The sequence below is a fragment of the Gorilla gorilla genome, chromosome 4 (assembly GCF_029281585.2).
Source record: "Gorilla gorilla gorilla isolate KB3781 chromosome 4, NHGRI_mGorGor1-v2.1_pri, whole genome shotgun sequence".
In the NCBI taxonomy this organism is placed as follows: Eukaryota; Metazoa; Chordata; class Mammalia; order Primates; family Hominidae; genus Gorilla; species Gorilla gorilla.
Window position 1 is genome coordinate 25,806,510 of NC_073228.2, and position 19,261 is coordinate 25,825,770.

General features: G+C 35.7%; 1 protein-coding gene across 39 annotated transcripts in view; it reads left to right on the plus strand.

Moving 5' to 3' along the window:
* The window catches only part of CEP112 (centrosomal protein 112), a 562,721-nt gene that overhangs the window by 12,376 nt on the left and 531,084 nt on the right, over window positions 1–19,261 (plus strand). For all 39 annotated transcript variants that reach the window (XR_008679796.2, XR_010133740.1, XR_010133744.1 and 36 more), the window contains exons 3-4: window positions 2,866–3,056; window positions 4,682–4,854. Coding sequence is in view for 22 of the 39 variants with exons in the window: in XM_031011060.3 (XP_030866920.3) it covers window positions 2,866–3,056; window positions 4,682–4,854 (364 nt within the window). In the remaining 17 variants the exon portion in view is untranslated. The remainder of the gene's footprint in view (window positions 1–2,865; window positions 3,057–4,681; window positions 4,855–19,261) is intronic.

Below are 19,261 nucleotides of genomic sequence, written 5' to 3' on the forward strand. Positions count from 1 at the left end.
AAAACTGGGTATCAAAGTAACAGTCCTCAACATAATAAAATTCATATATGACAGACCCATAGCTAGTATTGTACTGGATGGGGAAAAACTGAAAGCCTTTCCTTTAAGATCTGGAATACAACAAGGTTGCCCACTTTCACCATTGTTATTCAGCGTAGTATTGGAAGTCCTAGCTAGAGCAGTCAGGCAAGAGAAAGAAATAAAGGGCATCGAAATTGGAAAGGAAGAAGTCAAATTATGCTTGTTTAAAGATGCTATGATCTTATATTGGAAATACCTAAAGACTCCCCCAAAAAACTATTAAAACAGATAAACAAATTCAGTAAAGATGCAGGGTACAAAATCAACATACAAAAATCAGTAACATGTCTATATGCTAACAGCAAACAATCTGAAAAAGAAATCAAGAAAGTAATCTCATTTCCAATTGCTACAAATAAAATAAAATACCTAGGAATTAACCAAAGAAGTGAAAGATCTCTATAATGAAAACTATAAAACATTAATGAAAGAAATTGAAGAAGACACAAAAAAATAGAAAGATACCCTATGTTCATGGATTGGAATAATCAATATTGTTAAAATGTCCATACTACCCAAACCAATCTGCAGATTCAGTGCAATCCCTATCAAAATACCAATGACATTCTTCACAGAAATAGAAAAAAACAACCTTAAAATTTATGTGGAACCACAAAAGACCCAGAATAGCCAAAGTTATCCTGAGCAAAAATAATAAAACTGGAGGAATTACATTACCTGACTTCAAATTATACTACAGAGCAATTGTAACCAAACCATCATGGTACTGGCGTAAAAACAATCACATGGACCTATGGAACAGAATTAAAAACTCAAATACAAATCCGTACATTTACAAGAATTTCATTTTTGACAAAGGTGTGAAGGACTTACACTGGGGAAAGGACAGTCTCTTCAATAAATGGTGCCATTTACTTAAGTTTATCAGTTTCACTTTTGTATTTTCTTGTACAAAGTAATCCCAATATTTCATAAGTTTGTTCTGTGATTACATAATTTTCACAGCAAAAATGCAAACATTTTTAAAGGCATTCCTCTGTATATGGATATCAAGTTTTCAATATCCGTATACAGAAGAATGAAACTAGACCCTTGTCTCCCACCATATACAAAAATAAAAATGGATTAAAGACTGAAATCTAAGACCTCAAACAAGGAAACTACTAAAAGAAAACATTGGGGAAAATCTCCAGGGTAGTGGTCTGGGCAAAGATTTCTTGAGTAATACTCCAAAAGCACAGGCAACCAAAGCGACAATGGACAAATGGGATCTCATCATGTTAAAAAGCTTCTGCAAAGGAAACAATCAACAAAGTGAAGAGACAATCCAGAGAATGAGAGAAAATCTTTTCAAACTATTCATCTGACAAGGGAATAACCAGAATATATAAGGAGCTCAAACAACTCTATACAAAAAAATCAAATAATCTGATTTAAAAATGGGCAAAAGATCTAAATAGACATTTCTCAATAGAAGACATACAAATGGTAAACAGGCATGTGACAAGATGTTCAACATCACTGATCATCAGAGCAATGCAGATAAAAACTACAGTGAGATATTATTTCACCCCGGTTAAAATGGCTTTTATCCAAAGACAGGCAATAACAAACACTGGCAAGGATGTCGAGAAAAGGGAACTCTCCTACACTTTTGGTGTTAATGCAAATTAGTGAAGTGACTATGGAGAAGAGTTTGAGGTTCCTCAGAAAAACTAGAAAATAGAGCTACCATGTGATCCAGCAATCCCACTGCTAGTTATATACCCAAAAAAAGGGAAATCAGTGTATCCAAGAGATATCTGCACTCCCATGTTTGTGGCAGCACTGTTCACAATAGCCAAGATTTGGAAGCAACCTAAGTGTCCATCAACAGACAAATGGATAAAGAAAATGTGATATATGTACACAATGGAGTACTATTCAGCCATAAAAGAGAATGAGACCCTGTCATTTGCAACAACATGGCTGGAACTGGGGGACATTATGTTAAGTGAAATAAGCTGGGCACAGAAAGACAATCTTCACATATTCTCACTAATTTGTGGGAGCTAAAAATTAAGACAATTGAACTCATGGAGATAGAGAGAAGGATGGTTTCCAGAGGGTGGGAAGGATGGGTGGGGAGGAAGTGGGGATGGTTAATGGGTACAAAAACATAGAGTGAATGCGACCTAGTATTTGACAGCACAACAGAGTGACTACAGTCACTAATAATTTAATGGCATATTTAAAAATAACTAAGAGTATAATTGGATTGTTTGTAACACAAAGGATAAATGCTTGAAGTGATGGATAGATACCCCATTTATCCTGATGTGACTATTAAACATTACATGCCTGTATCAAAATATCTCATGTACTGCCTAAATATATATATCTACTGTGTACTCACAATAATTAAAAATTAAAAATTAAAGTTATTTAATGATCTAGAGATTTTATTTTTGAGAAAATATTTCTTTGCATTTGTCTTTCTCATTTACCAATTACCTAATAAAGTTAAATTGTAGACCAGGAGTTAGCAGACAATGGCCCATGGGCCAACTCCTGCCCACAGTCTTTTTTTGCCAGGTTTTATTGGAACATAGTCATGCCATTTGTTTACTTATGGTCTCTGAGTGCTTTCATGCTACAGTGGCAGAGTAGTTGTGCCAGAGATCATATGGCCTGTGAAGCCTAAAGTATATACTCTCTGGCCTTTAACAGAAAAGGTTTGTTGGTCCTTCTTTTAGACTAAAGCAGGTGCTATTATAGGTCTTTGTAATTGAATGTTTCATTTTATAAAAAATCAAATTTCTAATAGTTCTTCTGTATTTATAGAACGGCAGAGGTGTGCTCTTTGGATTAGAAAGCTGTGTGAACCTTCAGGAACAGGTGCAGGAATAATGGGGAGGAAGAATCGGAACCTGTATGCCAAATTGTTATTGCATATGCTTAAACGAGGTGCGCTTGAAGGCCCTTTTACACACCGACCTGAACCCGGGACACTAAAAATTCTACCTTCATACATGGTAGGTATCAATGAACAAAAGGTATATATTAGTTTCATTTAAAAAAAAGCATCAAGTTATCATCCCTTTGGGGAATGGTAATACTATTAGGTTGTATGTGCTAGATAATATATTAAAATTGTTTTTTTTCTTTCTGATTCAATTTTTTCCACCTTTAATAAAATACATGTATTGCTTATAAGGGGAGTATCCTTATTGATTTAGTTATGCCTCAGTATTCAACAGTATTTCTAAAAAACTGAAAATGAAATTTTTTATATTGAGCTTTACTTTTTGCTAATTTTCACTGGATTATAATGGTAATTTTTACGTAATTCAGTAAATTCTAGTTTTTAAATTCTTTCATATATATTATTTAAACGTTCATGAGAGGTTGGAGTGCATGATTTGTAAAAGTTCCTTTTTACTCTAATAAAATGACAGTAATAAATTGGAGTTTGAAAGTCATTTTCTGTACTTAAATTAATTTCATTGTCAAAATCAGCTTTATTGCAAAGGCAGTTATTATTATGCTTGGTGGATAAATTGTCACTGCCCTGGTCCTTGTAACCATAAAATATACCTTGGTTTGTGTGGTATTTGAGTGCCTGTACTTAAGAAATCTGGAGTACTAGGTATTGGTAGCTTTGGTAGTTGCTGTTAGGATATATGTGTATTTTTTTTAATGAACTGCAGAATTCTTGTGTGATGTATTTTAAAACTTTTATATTTTATCAGTTTACTTAAAGCACAATTTAGTCAAGTGGCACGCTGAACATTAGAGAATAATTCTTGTTTTCCATGGCACAATGCCAAAAGTTTTAATGACTATGTCATTTAAAAAGAAATTTCTGTGCATGTCCCATATGGAGTGGAGGGTCTTGTGTCATCCTCCCTAAAGAACAGTGCCTTGAGGATTCTGTCTGTAGGATTGGGAGAATTGTTGCAGAGGTGTGCAGTCAATGCAGAGTTTTCTTTAGAAACGTGTAAAGGTAGAACATTTTATGAAGCACATCTAGATGTGAAGATATGAATATATTGTATCATGTTTTCCCATTCACACTTAATTTCATAGAATCAAAGGGAAGGGCTTTATTTAACAAATAATAATAATGTGAAAGTTTAGAGAACTCTCTTGGGTTTCCCAGCTAGTTAGCAGTGTGGCCAGAACTAAATCCCAGGTTTTTCACTCTGCTGTTCCCACCTTATCAAGGGATTCCTAATTTTGATTCCTGGGTTGCATTGTTTGTGTTTCTCGTCCCACTGATTTCTTTTTTTGTGTATGTAAAGTAGTTAGTGATTACAGAAAGAGATAGGATGGCACATAATTAAACAAAAACTTTTTATTTAACTTTTCATATTTAATATTCCTTTTGTAATATAAACATTACTATCAGATTTATCTGTTATGTACTTCTGTTTATTGTATTTCTTAGACAGTAGAGTGCAACTAAAATGTAAATATGTTATCACTTAATGTATTTTAATATCTCATAATTCAATGTACATTTAATTTTTTAAATGTTTGAATGTAATTGAATTTGAGTATTTGAAAGGCTGTTTTCAAACTTGAAACTTGATGGAAATTTTAGTGGTTTATTATAGTACATTTTGAAAGAATGATTTTTCTAATTTTAAAAAATCAGTCCATCTATTTTGATGAACCAAATCCAGCACGAGCAAAAGGTTCAAGCCCAGAGGGATTACCAGCCTGGGTACTGGGTGAGCTGGAGACAAGTGAACACAAATTAAATGAATCATGGAAACTCTCTTCTGGAGAAGATAACACTTTGGTACAGTCGCCAACTGATGTCTACAGGTATGTAAAGAGAATGAGATTTTGAATGTGTTTCATCAGTTAGTCTGTCTTTGGAACTGATTTATACATTCTGTTTTTCCTTTTTTTTATAATGGAAGTAGTTTACTTTTCCCTTAACTGCACATTCAAGATTATTTTATATTTTTAGCCATTTAATAGATACCTGTTAACTTCATATATATTTTTGATTGCTTGACAAGTGGTCCCTGAGCATCTTTAAATGACACAATTATGTATTTTCCTTTATGACAAGCATACATTAAAAGCATTATCAATAACTTGAACAAAATATCCTGCAAATCCACCTTGAACAATATTTGTTTTCACTTAATGATATAATGAATGTAAGCGTAAACCCCATTAGACTGTGCTTTCTTACTAGAGTGTTAAACTTAAATAGGTTTTTTTTAGTGCAAATAAAAATAAATTTCCGAATTTTTGAAATGTTCAAAAAGGCCATTATTGTGGTAGCATAATTTTTGGCTTTAGGGAAGGGATAGATTTAAATTTGGACTTTTATCAAATTTTTACTTTTCCGTTTGGCCTTATTCCTTGAAATGTTTTAGTAAAATATAGGACAGTGTCAATTACCATGTACCATACTTTATACTTCATTCCTCACCATTCTCTTGGTAATTTTAATTTTAGAAATCTGTTTCTGTTAACAGTATAATCTTTCTTGTCCACTATAATTTTTTTGGTTTATTCCTTAAACAGATATAGAAATGTTATTAGTAATTTGAAATGTCTCCACAGTTGATGTAGTCTGTTTATATGTTTTTCAGACCTGAGATATTATGGTTGAAAAAGATAAACAGGCCGGACGTGGTGGCTCACGCCTGTAATCCCAGCACTTTGGGAGGCTGAGGCGGGCGGATCACGAGGTCAGGAGATCGAGACCATCCTGGCTAACACGGTGAAACCCCACCTCTACTAAAAATACAAAAAATTAGCCAGGCGTGGTGGCGGGTGCCTGTAGTCCCAGCTACTCAGGAGGCTGAGGCAGGAGAATGGCATGAACCCAGGAGGCGGAGCTTGCAGTGAGCCGAGATTGCACCACTGCACTCCAGCCTGGGCGATAGGGCGAGAGTCTGTCTCAAAAAAAAAAAAAAAAAAAAAGAAAAGAAAAAGATAAATAAAAGTGAGAGATCCAGTCCATATGAAATTATTTCAGTAGAAAGGAGAAACAGAATGGGGAGGCAAAAAGGAAGAGGTGAAATAATTAAGGGCATATTCAGAAGAGTAAAAAGAAACGAATAGATGAGTCTGTAGGAAGTGTGGTGTTAAAATACTTATTTTTACATTCATAGGAGAATTACAATTAGAAGAGGTGTAATTGTAGAATTTTTGTAGCCTTTGAAGCAATCTTTTTATATGGAGGTATAAAGAGATTGTGGTCTGTATACAAAGAAAAATACGATTCTTAGTTTAGCTGCAAAATACATCAGTTGTTTGCCAAAATATCTGCTAAGAGTCCAGCTAAATTCTGGGTTCCTTTCTAGATGTAATGAATGTGGAGTTTACAGTATAAAGGTGAACTAAAGTAGTATCCTGTATCTTAGAGCTTAGAGCATAGTTTAAAAATGTGTGATCTTCCGGGACTGAATGAATCGTGTGGGTAGATTTGCTTGGTTGGACTTAAACAATGTCTTTAACAATTTTAAATGAGTTGTCAAAATTAACATTTGGGGAATTTCATATAAAAGCCCAACTTTCTGGTTTCTCTTTAAAACTGGACACCTAGAAATCTTTCTAGGAGACAGCCATAGGTTGGAGCTAAGTAGTGCTTGGTTACCCCCCTTAGCATATGCCTTCACGATTTCCTTCTAATTCCTGACACCAAATTTGATGTCTATTGCATCTGTTATTGAGCTTGAGGTTTTTTTCCCCTTTAAGTAGGGTTAAGAGGAAAATGAAGTATTTGTTTTTCTATTTTTATGTTCTGTCAAGTGAAAGAAGAAAGGTAGAAAAGAGGGATCATGTGATTTAAGAAGGGGAGAGGATTGGACACAGCCTGTGCGTCTGTGGTCCTAGCTATTCAAGAGGTGGGAGCAGGAGGTTAGCTTGGGCCCAGGAGTGTGAGGCCAGCGTGAGCAATAGAGTGAGACCTCATCTGTGAACAAAAAAACAGAAGAGGAGAGACAGACGCTATGTCTTTGTAGAAGTGAAGGATATCCTTATATCTGGTAGTATAATCACTCATCTGTTAAGTCCTGCAGACTTTTGATTTATAACCATTGTTTTAGATGAGTGGGGGAGAAAGATGAGCACATGGATAGTTTCAGTGCAGTGGCTATGCGTAGTCATGGAAGTATTTGCAAGTATTCAGGTGTGTATAAGAGAAGGGTTCAGGATAGGAAATAGACTTGAGATTTCCAGGGAGTCCGGGTGAATAGATTTTTTTCTTCTTTGGAATACAGGATAAAGTTTGAGAAAATACAATGAGACTATCCTTCAACTATTAGCCATTGACTTTTTTGAGAAATGGAACCATAGTAAAATCCCCACAATTGTAAAAAATAACTTAATTCTCTTTGTTGGTCACCTATTATTAAATGGCGTTTTAATGCAAAAGGATTGCTAGAGTATGAGGCATTCGTTGTCAGTTATATAATAAGTAATGGGAAAAGCAGGCACTCTGGTGAGTCCTACCCATCCTTCAGAGATCGCAACGTGAAAAAAGCCTTATCTGATATCCCAGGGCAGTTTAGGCGACCCCGCTATTTACTCCTTTAGTACTCTGTGTTTCTTTGCTGCCTTCATCCCATGCGTAGAGGCTTACTATCTGTCCTGTGTGCTAGATTGTAAATTTCATGAGGTAGGAACTTGTGTTTTTGCTGTTTGCTGTATTTGCTATATTTCCAGCCCCTAGCGCTGGGAAGGAACGTGTTAGGAATTCTGTAAGTATCTATATTCAACAGTGAATGCATGCATGAACAAGTAGATTGTGTTAGACACTGCCACATATTTAATTTAATCTGTACAAAATCCCTTTGAAACGGGTATATTGTGACAGAGGAAATGGCCTAAAAGGATTTTTTTTTCTTTTTAACATTTCAGAAAACGTTGAGGGAAGCATAAATTTTAGAAAACATGGAGGGAAGCTTAGATGTAGTTTATAGCGATTCCCTTCACACACTGTGAGGAATATGACAATGAAGGAGCTGGAAAGGACATGCTTAAAATATCCTCTGTCAAATGTCAGAATCACTAAGGTCAATTAGGGCTGCCAAAACAAAATATCTCAGGGTATCTTATGTTTCTTTTAATTTAATAGTTTTAACTTGATTATTTTTACAATTTAATTTGATTTACATTAGTTAACAGATATTTGTAGTTTTTACATACATGAAGACATTTAAAAATAAAACTAACATTTACTTTAGCTAAAGCCAAGGAAACTAATCTTAAGGTGAAATATGTATCATGTGTGACATCAGATCACATTTGGTGGTGAATCGGCTATTGATGGTTCTGTCTTCTTATTTCTTTTCTAAATTTCCTCCTTTACTCTGAGTGATCATAGTATGCTAATGAAAAAGTTAGTATCTGCTAATGAAAAAGTTAGTATCTGCTAATCTTGACTTAATATATCTAATCAGTTCTTCAAGAAATTGTTTTAAAAAGTTTAAGAGGCTTATAATATTTGACACATGTATGTTTTTATGGTGAATAATTTATTGTTACTTAGAACTGAAGTTTAATGCTGCCTCATAAATTTTACAGCCACTTCAACTTGTCCTTTGAAAAACCTCTTTAATCTTAAAAGATTTTTCCCCCTTAGTGTTTCTTTTTTGATCACTTTATAAAATCCTGCTTTACTTAGACCTTTTTGTATGTGAAATATTTCTAATGGCATTTTAGATGATGCTGTTTGTGTCCTAGCCTTTTTATATTATTAAAGATGCAGAGTCCTTTTGAAGCCTTTTTGTTAGGACTCTCTATTCAGTAGAGATGGCACCTTTCCTTTACTTTTATTCTTCCTGTAGGATATGGCATATAGTCTTGTTCCAAACTTGTTAGAAGTATGGTGAGGTCATACTCCATCTGGCTTATTCTCACGCTTTATTTTTTCCACCAAGTATATACATTATATACCAGTGTACTTAGCATTTCACACCAAACAGCTTCAACACTTAGCTAGTAGTCCTGTCCTGGTTCTCTTCTTTGCTTTCATTTTTCATATTTCTTGGTTTAAGATAATCTTATTGCCCATATTTTCTATAAGAAAAACTACTGTTCCACATTGCATTGCTATTATATATCTGTTACTGCATTTTTATGTCAAATATCTGCCTATTTTCTTTTTCTTTTTCTTTTTTTTTTTTTTGAGATGGAGTCTTACTCTGTCACCCAGGCTAGAGTACAGTGGCACAATCTCGGCTCACTGCAACCTCTGCCTCCCAGGTTCAAGCGATTCTCCTGCCTCAGCCTCCAGAGTAGCTGGGATTACAGGTGCGTACCACCATGCCTGGCTAATTTTTGTGTTTAGTAGAGACATGGTTTCACCATGTTGGCCAGGCTGGTCTCGAATTCCTGACCTTAAGTGATATGCCCACCTTGGCCTCTCAAAGTGCTGGGATTACAGGCATGAGCCACCATGCCTGGCCTATCTGCCTATTTTCTTGACAATGAAATATTTTAGTTATATTTGAGTTTGGAGCATGACTTTAGAAAATGTTACTAAGGAGACCATAGACTTAGATCTCATGCATGTATAGTTTGGTTAATTTCATTTAGATCTACAATCATGAGCTATATCAATATATATTATCTTTCTGATCAGCCTTCAGATACTTACCATGGAGGTCTGATAAAGACCTTGATTGTCTTGATGGTGGTCTTCATGATCCTCCTTCTGGTGTTCACACCCTTATATAATCCCCTCTCCTTGAGTGTGGGCAGGACCTGTGACTTGCTTCTAACCAATAGATTATGGCAATGGTAATGGGATATTATTCCCAGGATTACATTACTTCATCTTGCCAGTAGACTTGCTGTCATTCCATTTGCTGGTTTTGGAAAAAGCAGCTGCCACAAATCATACATGAATCAGATAGCCATAAGGAACGGAATGCTGCTGACATCCGCACGAGTCGGGAAGTGAATCCTTCCCTAGTTGAGCCTCTAGATGAGAACCCAGGTCTGGTCCAATCATGATTGCAGCCTTTTGTGGCCCTAAACAGAAGACCCAGTTCAGCTGTGCCTGGACTTCTGACCTGCAGAAACATGAGAACATTTATGTGTGTTGTTTAAAGCTGTTAAATTTGTAATAATTTGTTATACAGCAATAGATGACTAGTACAGTCTTTATCCTCATGTTAGAAAAGTATGCAATCTATATATATAATACATGTTTATAAAAACCTCAGTATAGAAATATTTAGAGTAAAAAGTCACAATCCTTCTCTCTGTGTCCTCTTTATCCCACTTTCGAGTGGTAATCACCATTAACAATTTTGTGCATATCATTTTACAATAGACATCCACACCTATGTAATTAAGAAATTACAGGCCGGGTGCGGTGGCTTATGCCTGTAATCCCAGCTCTTTGGGAGGCCAGGGCGGGCAGATCACAAGGTCAGGAGTTCGAGACCAGCTTGGCCAATATGGTGAAACCCCGTCTCTACTAAAAATACAAAAGAATTAGCTGGGCATGGTGGTGGGTGCCTGTAGTCCCAGCTACTCGGGAGGACGAGGCAGGAGAATCGCTTGAACCCGGGAGCCAGAGGATGTAGTGAGCTGAGATTGCACCACTGCATTCCAGCCTGGGTGACAGAGCGAGACTCTGTCTCAAAAAAAAAAAAAAAAAAAAAAAAGAAGAAATTATAAATTGGCTCATAATGTACATACTGTTCTGAGACTTGCTCTTTTTTTTACTCAGCTATGTCTTAAACCTGTATCATGTGGACTTCTAAATTACAGATAATCCATAATGTGGATATACTATAATTTAACCTGTCTCTTCTGCTTTTAATTTTTTATTGTTATAAAGAATGCCTGAGTGTACATCCTAGTAATCCATCATCAGGCGCCTTATTTAAAAATGCACCCAGGGTTTGTTTTAATCAGATATTATACGATGACAGACATAGAGACAAGTTGCCTTTGAAAGAAGAGTTTATTTCTCACAGTTTCCAAGAGGAGGGAGGCATGCCACACCATGCAGGCCATGTGGAGAAGCACAAGGGTTGGTCAGGAGGCAGAAGTAGCAAGGAGAAGCATGGGTGAGAGCCTTTTTATATAGTGGTGGGATGTTCCCTATTGGACAGAAAGTGAAATACCGATGTTGGGGTTTGTAGCTGGAGGGTTTGTAATATAATTTCCAAGTGCCCACAAAAAGACAGAAATGGTAAGGATGTGGACAACTTTGGCTGTTAGTTTGGTCCATGATTTCAAGATGCCAAATTATCAGTTAGAATATCAAGAATGATTATTGTATGCCTGCATCTGTTTTGGGCTATTATGGACTCCTAGATGAGAAATTGCTTTGTTGGTGGGGTTATTAGTTGGTTCAACATCTTGTGCAATGGTTAAAAAAAAATATATATATATATATATACACACACACATATATACATATATATACACACACATATATATAGGTTATTATGGCAAGATCTAATGGGATAAAGTTAAAAAGAAGTACATAAAGTATAGGAAGCTTCCGTTTGTGTTTGTGTATATGTGTTTTAGAGGCTCTATGGATACATATGTGTTCGTGTGCAGGGAATCTTTCTGGGTACCACACATGAAAGTGTTAAAGGTGGTTAGCTTTAGGGATTGGGACTAGTTTGGAGTATACATTTAAAAACGTTCTTGTAAAAAAAATGTGTCTATGGTATTTCTAATAATCACACTCTTATTTTGATAGATACTGTTCAGTTGCCTTCTGAAATATCATCTTGTTAAAATGTTTGTGCATACACATTGCAAATTAATAAATTTGTATAACAGATATATATACATTTAAACACAAAAATAAAAAATTTTCTAGTAAATAAATGTTTGTGGATTCCACTTGTATTTCTAATTTGTGAAAGCAGAGGCCAAGTGAGGCAAGTCATACCATTTATGGATCTCCTACTGCATGCTAGGTACTGTTCTAGAAATCTTTTCCAAGTCATCTGATTGAATCTTCTCTACAGTCCAGTGAGGTTGACATCATTGCCCTTTTGTATTTATAGACGAGATAACAGCTTCAGGAAAGTCCAGTGACTTTTCCAGTGATGGATCCAATATTGGAATGCAGGGCCTTATGATTTCACACCCATGTTCTTTCTAGTGTATCATATAGGCATAAGTACTTTATGCAGCAAATATGGAAATTTCAGTTTTATCTGTTTTTTTCCTCTTGTGCTGCATCAGCAATCCTGGGCAGCTATACCTTTGTTTTTGGTTATTTCTAGGTTGAGCTGAAAGAAAGCAGTTTGCCTTTGTTCACATTCCACTTCTGACTTGGCAACCATCTGTCCTCAGGCAAGTTACTTAATTTCTCTAAACCCCAGTTTCATCATTTGTAAATGGAGATAGTGGTAGTACTAACTTCCGGGTTAGTACTACCACTATCTCCATTTGCAAATGGAGTTGTAAGGACAAAGTGAAATAAGACGTGTAGAGCCCTTGACAGAGGGCCTGTTAAGTGTTAGCTGCGGCTACCACCATCATCACTGGTATGGTGATCGTTATTGTAATAGTTCATCAGGGCCTTGCTTGTTAGATTGTTTGACCATGCTTTTGCTTCTCTAATTACTAATCCTCCCAAAGGGTATTATCTTAAAGTCTGTTGGTCATTAATTATTTTCAGTTACTAAAAGTCATTTTGTATTCCCTGAGAAAAATAAATTATGACTCTGCAGAAAGGTTATGATTTTAAGTATGAATCCTGCACAATATCAAAATAAAGGATGGTAATTGTATTTTAAAAGAGGCTTTACAGGAATCTTTAAACAATGTAATAGGCCTCTATTTCAAGGATAGAAGGAACACAGAGTGGCTGGCCTCATTGTTTACATTTTTTCACGCCATATATTTGAAGCTGCCTAAGTAACTAAGTGTGTGGTTTTTTTTTTTTTTTTTTTTTTTGAGTTGGAGTCTTGCTCTGTCACCCAGGCTGGAGTGCAGTGGCACGATCTCGGCTCACTGCAACCTCTGCCTCCCGGGTTCAAGCAATTCTTCTGCCTCAGCCTCCTGAGTAGCTGAGATTACAGGCGTGTGCCACCACGCCTGGCTAATTTTTTTATTTTTTAGTAGACACGAGGTTTCATCGTGCTGGCCAGGCTGGTCTCGAACTCCTGACCTCAGGTGATCCCCCTCCCTCGGCCTCCCAAAGTGCTGGGATTACAGGTGTGAGCCACCGTGCTCGGCCAGTAACTAATATTTTGATTTTAGTTCACATCATCTATATATTCTTCATGCTTTATCTCAAAGAACACAAAAGTAATAGGTTGTATTCTTGCTTTACAATTCTGTGAAAAATGTTAAGAAGCTTCTTGTTAATGGCTTGTAGTAATTTTATGTCTTTTCAGTGAAGTATGTGTGGTCTGGTAGCTTATCACCAAAGTGCAGTTAGGTTCTGGGATAGGGAAAGATGTAAAAAAATGATTTAATAGCACTTATTATTTTTACTGAAAACTTTGATTAAAAGTTAGGGTAGGGTGAAGAGGAGTAATGTTAAATAAACCCTGACCTTTAAACACTGCTTTACAGTGGAAGAAACACGTTGCTTCTGCTTATTTGAGAGGAATTTATTGATGAAAAAGAAGGCATTTAATTAGATTTCTTTAGGTGCCATTTTATTAGGAGCCTACACCAGATTGCTTAGGATTTCTAGGAGAGTGCAAATAATTATTATTAACTACCTACTATTTTTACCATATCAGATTTAGGCTAATTTTATATAAATTATATTTATCTTTTAACTCATGTTGGGTCATCTAAATAATACATGTGTTCATACCTGTAAGAAAGAACTTGGAGAATAATTATCCTATTTTAAATAATTATAGAGGACTATAGTTTTTACATCTTTGCTTTAATGAGATTTTGCCATGGGTTATTTGATGCTAGATTTTAGTTTGGAATGAAGATTCTAATTATGGTCCTGCCCTTATGGAAAATGTGACTTGCTTTATAATGATCCTCTTTATGATGTGGTTTTCCAGGAATGCATTGTGGCAAAAAGCTGGGATTCTGTATGTCTTACCCCAATATAGCTAGCATTTCATTTGTGTGTGCAGTTTAATAACATGGCCAGCAGATGGTGATCAAGTATAATGAAAACCCACTTGTGGTTGAAGAAGTTGATCTATGTGAGCAAACATTTTTCACTTTAAAAATATTGATTTAATTTTTTAGTCTGGGCATGCAAAAGAATCTTTTTACTTTGTTAAACTCCATTTTTATATGTAAATGATACTATGCTAACATTATAAATTGCTCCTCCTGAAATTGTTGGGTAATTTATCAAGGAGCCAATCAATACCTTTCCTTCTTAGTAAAACCTTCTTAAATATTACCTGCCAAAAGTACATTCATTTTATTTGTGAATAACCCTGATGTTTGGGCAAATATGTGTTCTACAGCAGTACTGTTCAATAGAACTTTCTGATGGTAATGTTCTATAGGCGGCACTGTCCAATACAGTCACCACCAGTAAACATGACTATTGAACAATTGAAATGTGGCTGGTGTGATTGAAAAACTGAATTTCTAATTTTAATTAACTTAAATAGCCACATGTGATTAGGGGCTACTGTGTTGGGCAGAACAGTACCAGATCTGAATCTTCTGCTTGGCCATTGCAAAACCTGACTGACCAGATGGAGAGCTGGTGGCCTGTTCTCTGTCTCGGTGGGGATGTGGGGTAGGGATGGGGACTAGGGCTTGGGTGCTGGTGCATAGAAACTGGCTCTGCCACATGGGAGACCTTTCTTCTGTGCTTACTTGCATTTCACGGGCAGCTCCCTTTTTTGGTGATGATCACCCATGATCAACATCTAGTTGCTCTTCTCTTGGTCGATTTCTGCTGTCAGAGGAGCTCCTACTAACAAAAAAGAAACTGTTTATAAATAAATATATATATATACACACATACACACACACACATATATATGTGTGTATATATATATATATATTTATATATATATATATATTTTTTTTTTTTGAGATGGAGTTTCACTTTGTTGCCCAGGCTGGAGTGCAATGGCACGATCTTGGCTCACCACAACCTCTGCCTTCTGGTTCAAGCAATTGTCTGCCTCAACCTCCTGAGTAGCTGGGATTACGGGCGCCTGCCACCACGCCCAACTAATTTTTGTATTTTTAGTAGAGACGGGGCTTTACCATCTTGGCCAGGCTGGTCTTGAACGCCTGACCTCGTGATCCATCTGCCTCGGCCTCCCAAAGTGCTGGGATTACAGGCGTGAGCTACAATGCTGGCCTTTTTTTTTTTTTTTTTTTTTTTTTTGAGATAGAGTTTCGCACTGTCGCCCAGGCTGGAGTGCAGTGGCGCGATCTCAGCTCACTGCAACGTCTGCCTCCTGGGTTCAGTGATTCTCCTGCCCCAGCCTCCCGAGTAGCTGGGATTACAGGTGCCCGCCACCAAGCCTGGCTAATTTTTGTATTTTTGATAGAGACGGGGTCTTGCTATGTTGGCCAGGGTGGGCTCCAACTCTTGACCTCAAATGGTCCTCCCGCCTTGGCCTCCCAAAGTGCTGGGATTACAGGCGTGAGCCACTGTGCCTGGCCAAATCTGACTAATTTGACAATCTTTTATACAATGGACACTTGCTGATAGACACTTAACCTTGTACTCTAGAAATAGGACTGCTACATAAATGAGAAGTGAAAACTGCTTCTTAGAGTACACAATAAAATACAACATTTCACACATATAAAACCTCTTAGCTACTCATTAATTTTCAACATTAATGTGCTAATTAAATGTCACTCTTAGGTATTTACTAAGATGAGGCCAAGTGGCAACTATTTGTAACTGGGATGGAGCAGCTTTGAAAATAATGGTCCTTAGGCCATTTAGGCTTTTTTCTCCCCCAGTAAGTCAGCTTTCTGACAATTTAGTCACATTTCTCTTTTTCTTTCTTTTAATGAGTGAGGCTTTGTAATAACATCTTTTAATTTCACAAACAAGTTTCTGTTTGTCAGGTAATATTGAACAGTTTGGGTTGTCCTTTTTAATAAACAAAAATGGATAACAGCTTATATTTTAACATTTAGTTTTAATGAAATTTAAATATTGAGTGTTCTAAGTCAGATATATTAATAAACAATGATTTAAATGTACGATTTTTAAATTTGTTTTTATTTTTAAGTTTTAAAATCAAGTGTGCCATTTTAAAGTAAGTAGTTGGAAATACGAAGTCTTAAAGTGTTTATGGATCTGTGCTCACCTTTTTCTAGTTTTGTTAAGCATCTCATTTTTTTCATTTAGTTTTCTTTTTCTTTCTAATAAAGTTCTTTTTGAAAAATTAAAATAAGTATGTTGTGGATTATTGGAAGTTATTTTCATTTTTTAATTTTCAGCATTATTTGATACTTTACTGGATTATTAATTGTTATTTATTTTTATGTTTCATAAGTATATTTAGTAATATACCCAAAGAAGACTGTTCTGCAGATGGTATATAACAATATTACCTGCTGCTCAGATAAATGAAAAGACAGGAAATCAGAAGTTCTCATTTTGGTTTTCTGATAATTTGTAATTCAGTAGTTGTATTACTCTTAAAATATTTTACAGCTGTGAAACATAGCATGCATACAAAAAACATGTACAGTGCATAGGTACAGTTTAAAGAGCCACCAGAAGATAAACATTTCTATACTTTCAACCTAGCCAATAAATAGTATATTACAGTTCTCCAGAAGACCGCTGGGTACCCTTCTCCGATTGCCTCTTCTTCCCTTTGCTTGAGAGGAAATTACTGTCCTGTATTTTGTGTTAATCAGTTATTTACCTCTCTCTTTATTTTGAATTTCATGTAAGTGGAATCATACTGTATATATTATTTTGAGACTTGCTCCTTTAACTCATCATATTTTTCAGATTTATCCATGTTAATAAATATAGCTATAGTTCATTCTTTGTCTTTTGGTAAACTGTTAAAATACAACACACATACAACAAGACACATCAAAGTGTAAAGCTTGATGAAGTTTTACAAAATGTATATATCCATGAAATCTCTTTCCAGGTCAAGATAGAGAATATAGCCACCTCCCCAGAAACTCTTTCTTGCTCTCTCCCAGTCATTTATCACCTCTTGAAGAAGGAACCACTATTCTGTATTATGTTATCATAGATTCGTTTTCATTGTTTTTGATTCATAAAGCGTGTTCCCTTTTGTTTCTGTCTTCTTTTGCTCAACATTATGTTGTGAGATTGATCCATGTTGTTGCATTTAGCAATGGATTTTTAAAATTATTGTATGAATATATCACAATTTATATATCCATTGTACCGTGGTTGGACTTTTGGTTTTTGACATTAGAAGTGATTCTACTGTGAATACTTTTTTACATGTCTCTTAGTACACAAGTATACACATTTTTTTGAGTGTTGACTTAGAAGTGTAATCATAGTAGGCACTGCTGATAAAGTTTCTCAAAGTGGCTGTACCAGTTTACATTTCCACTAACAAGATTGAAAGTTCCTGTGGCTCTCCATCCTTGCTGAAACTCGGTTTGTAAGTTTTTAATAATTTTAGCAATTCTGGTATGGCAGATGTATAGTTTGAATTTGCATTTTCCTTCATGACTAATGATATCAAGATCTTTTTTAATGTTTATCGACGATTTGGATATCCTCTTATGTGAAGTTTCTGGTTGAGTCTTTGATCTTTTTTAAGTATGGAAAAAATGGTTTGTCTGTCTTTTCACTGTCGATTTGTCTTTGTATATTCTGGATACTAATTCTGTGTTGAATATATGTATTGCAAGTATCTTTTTTCACTCTGTGGCTTGCATTTTCACTTTCACTTGTGTCTTGGTCCATTTCGTGCTGCCGTAAGAGAATACCTGAGATTGGGTAATTTATAATGAGCAGAATTTATTGACTCACAGTTCTGCATCTGATTTTTAAGAAAATTATACTTCAAGTTTTTTTTTACAGTGTAATGTGATATGTATTTACTTATTTTTAAATTCGTACAGAGTTTTTTTATTCTTTTTTTTAATATACTTTAAGTTCTGGGATACATGTGTAGAACGTGCAGGTTTGTTACATAGGTATACACATGCCACGGTGGTTTGCTGCACCCATCAACCCATAATCTACATTACGTATTTCTCCTAGTGCTATCCCTCCCCTAGCCCCCAATCCCCTGACAGACCTGGTGTGTGATGTTCCCCTCCCTGTGTCCATGTGTTCTCATGTTCAACTCCCACTTATGAGTGAGAACATGTGGTGTTTGGTTTTCTGTTCTTGTGTTAGTTTGCTGAGAATGATGGTTTCCAGCTTCATCCATGTCCCTGCAAAGGACATGAACTCATCCTTTTTTATGGCTGCATAGTATTCCATGGTGTATATGTACCACATTTTCTTTATCCGGTCTATTATTGGTGGGCATTTGGGTTGGTTCCAATTCTTTGCTATTGTGAACAGTGCAGAAATAAACATACATGTGCATGTATCTTTATAGTAGAATGATTTATATCCTTTGGGTATATACCCAGTAATGAGATTACTAGGTCAAATGGTATTTCTGGTTCTAGATCCTTGAGGAATTTCCACACTGTCTTCTGCAATGGTTGAACTAATTTACACTCCCACCAACAGTGTAAAAGCGTTCCTATTTCTTCACATCCTCTCCAGCATCTGTTATTTCTTGACTTTTTAGTGATTGCCATTCTAACTGGTGTGAGATGGTATCTCATTGTGGTTTTGATTTGCATTTCTCTAATAACCAGTGATGATGAGCTTTTTTTTGTATGTTTGTTGGCCGCATAAATGCCTTCTTTTGAGAAGTGTCTATTCATATCCTTTGCCCACTTTTTGATGTTTTTTTTTTCTTGTAAATTTCTTTAAGTTCCTTGTGGATTCTGGATATTAGTCTTGTGTCAGATGGATAGATTGCAAACATTTTCTCCCATTCTGTAGGTTGTCTGTTCACTTGTATGATAGCTTATTTTGCTAGGCAGAAGCTCTTTAGTTTAATTAGATTCCATTTGTCAATTTTAGCTTTTGTTTCCATTGCTTTTGGTGTTTTAATCATGAAGCCTTTGCCCATACCTATGTCCTGAATGATATTGCCTAGGTTTTCTTCTAGGGTTTTTATGGTTTTAGGTCTTATGTTTAAATCTTTAATCCATCTTGAGTTAATTTTTGTATAAGATGTAAGGAAGGGGTCAAGTTTCAGTTTTCTGTATATGGCTAGCCAGTTTTCCT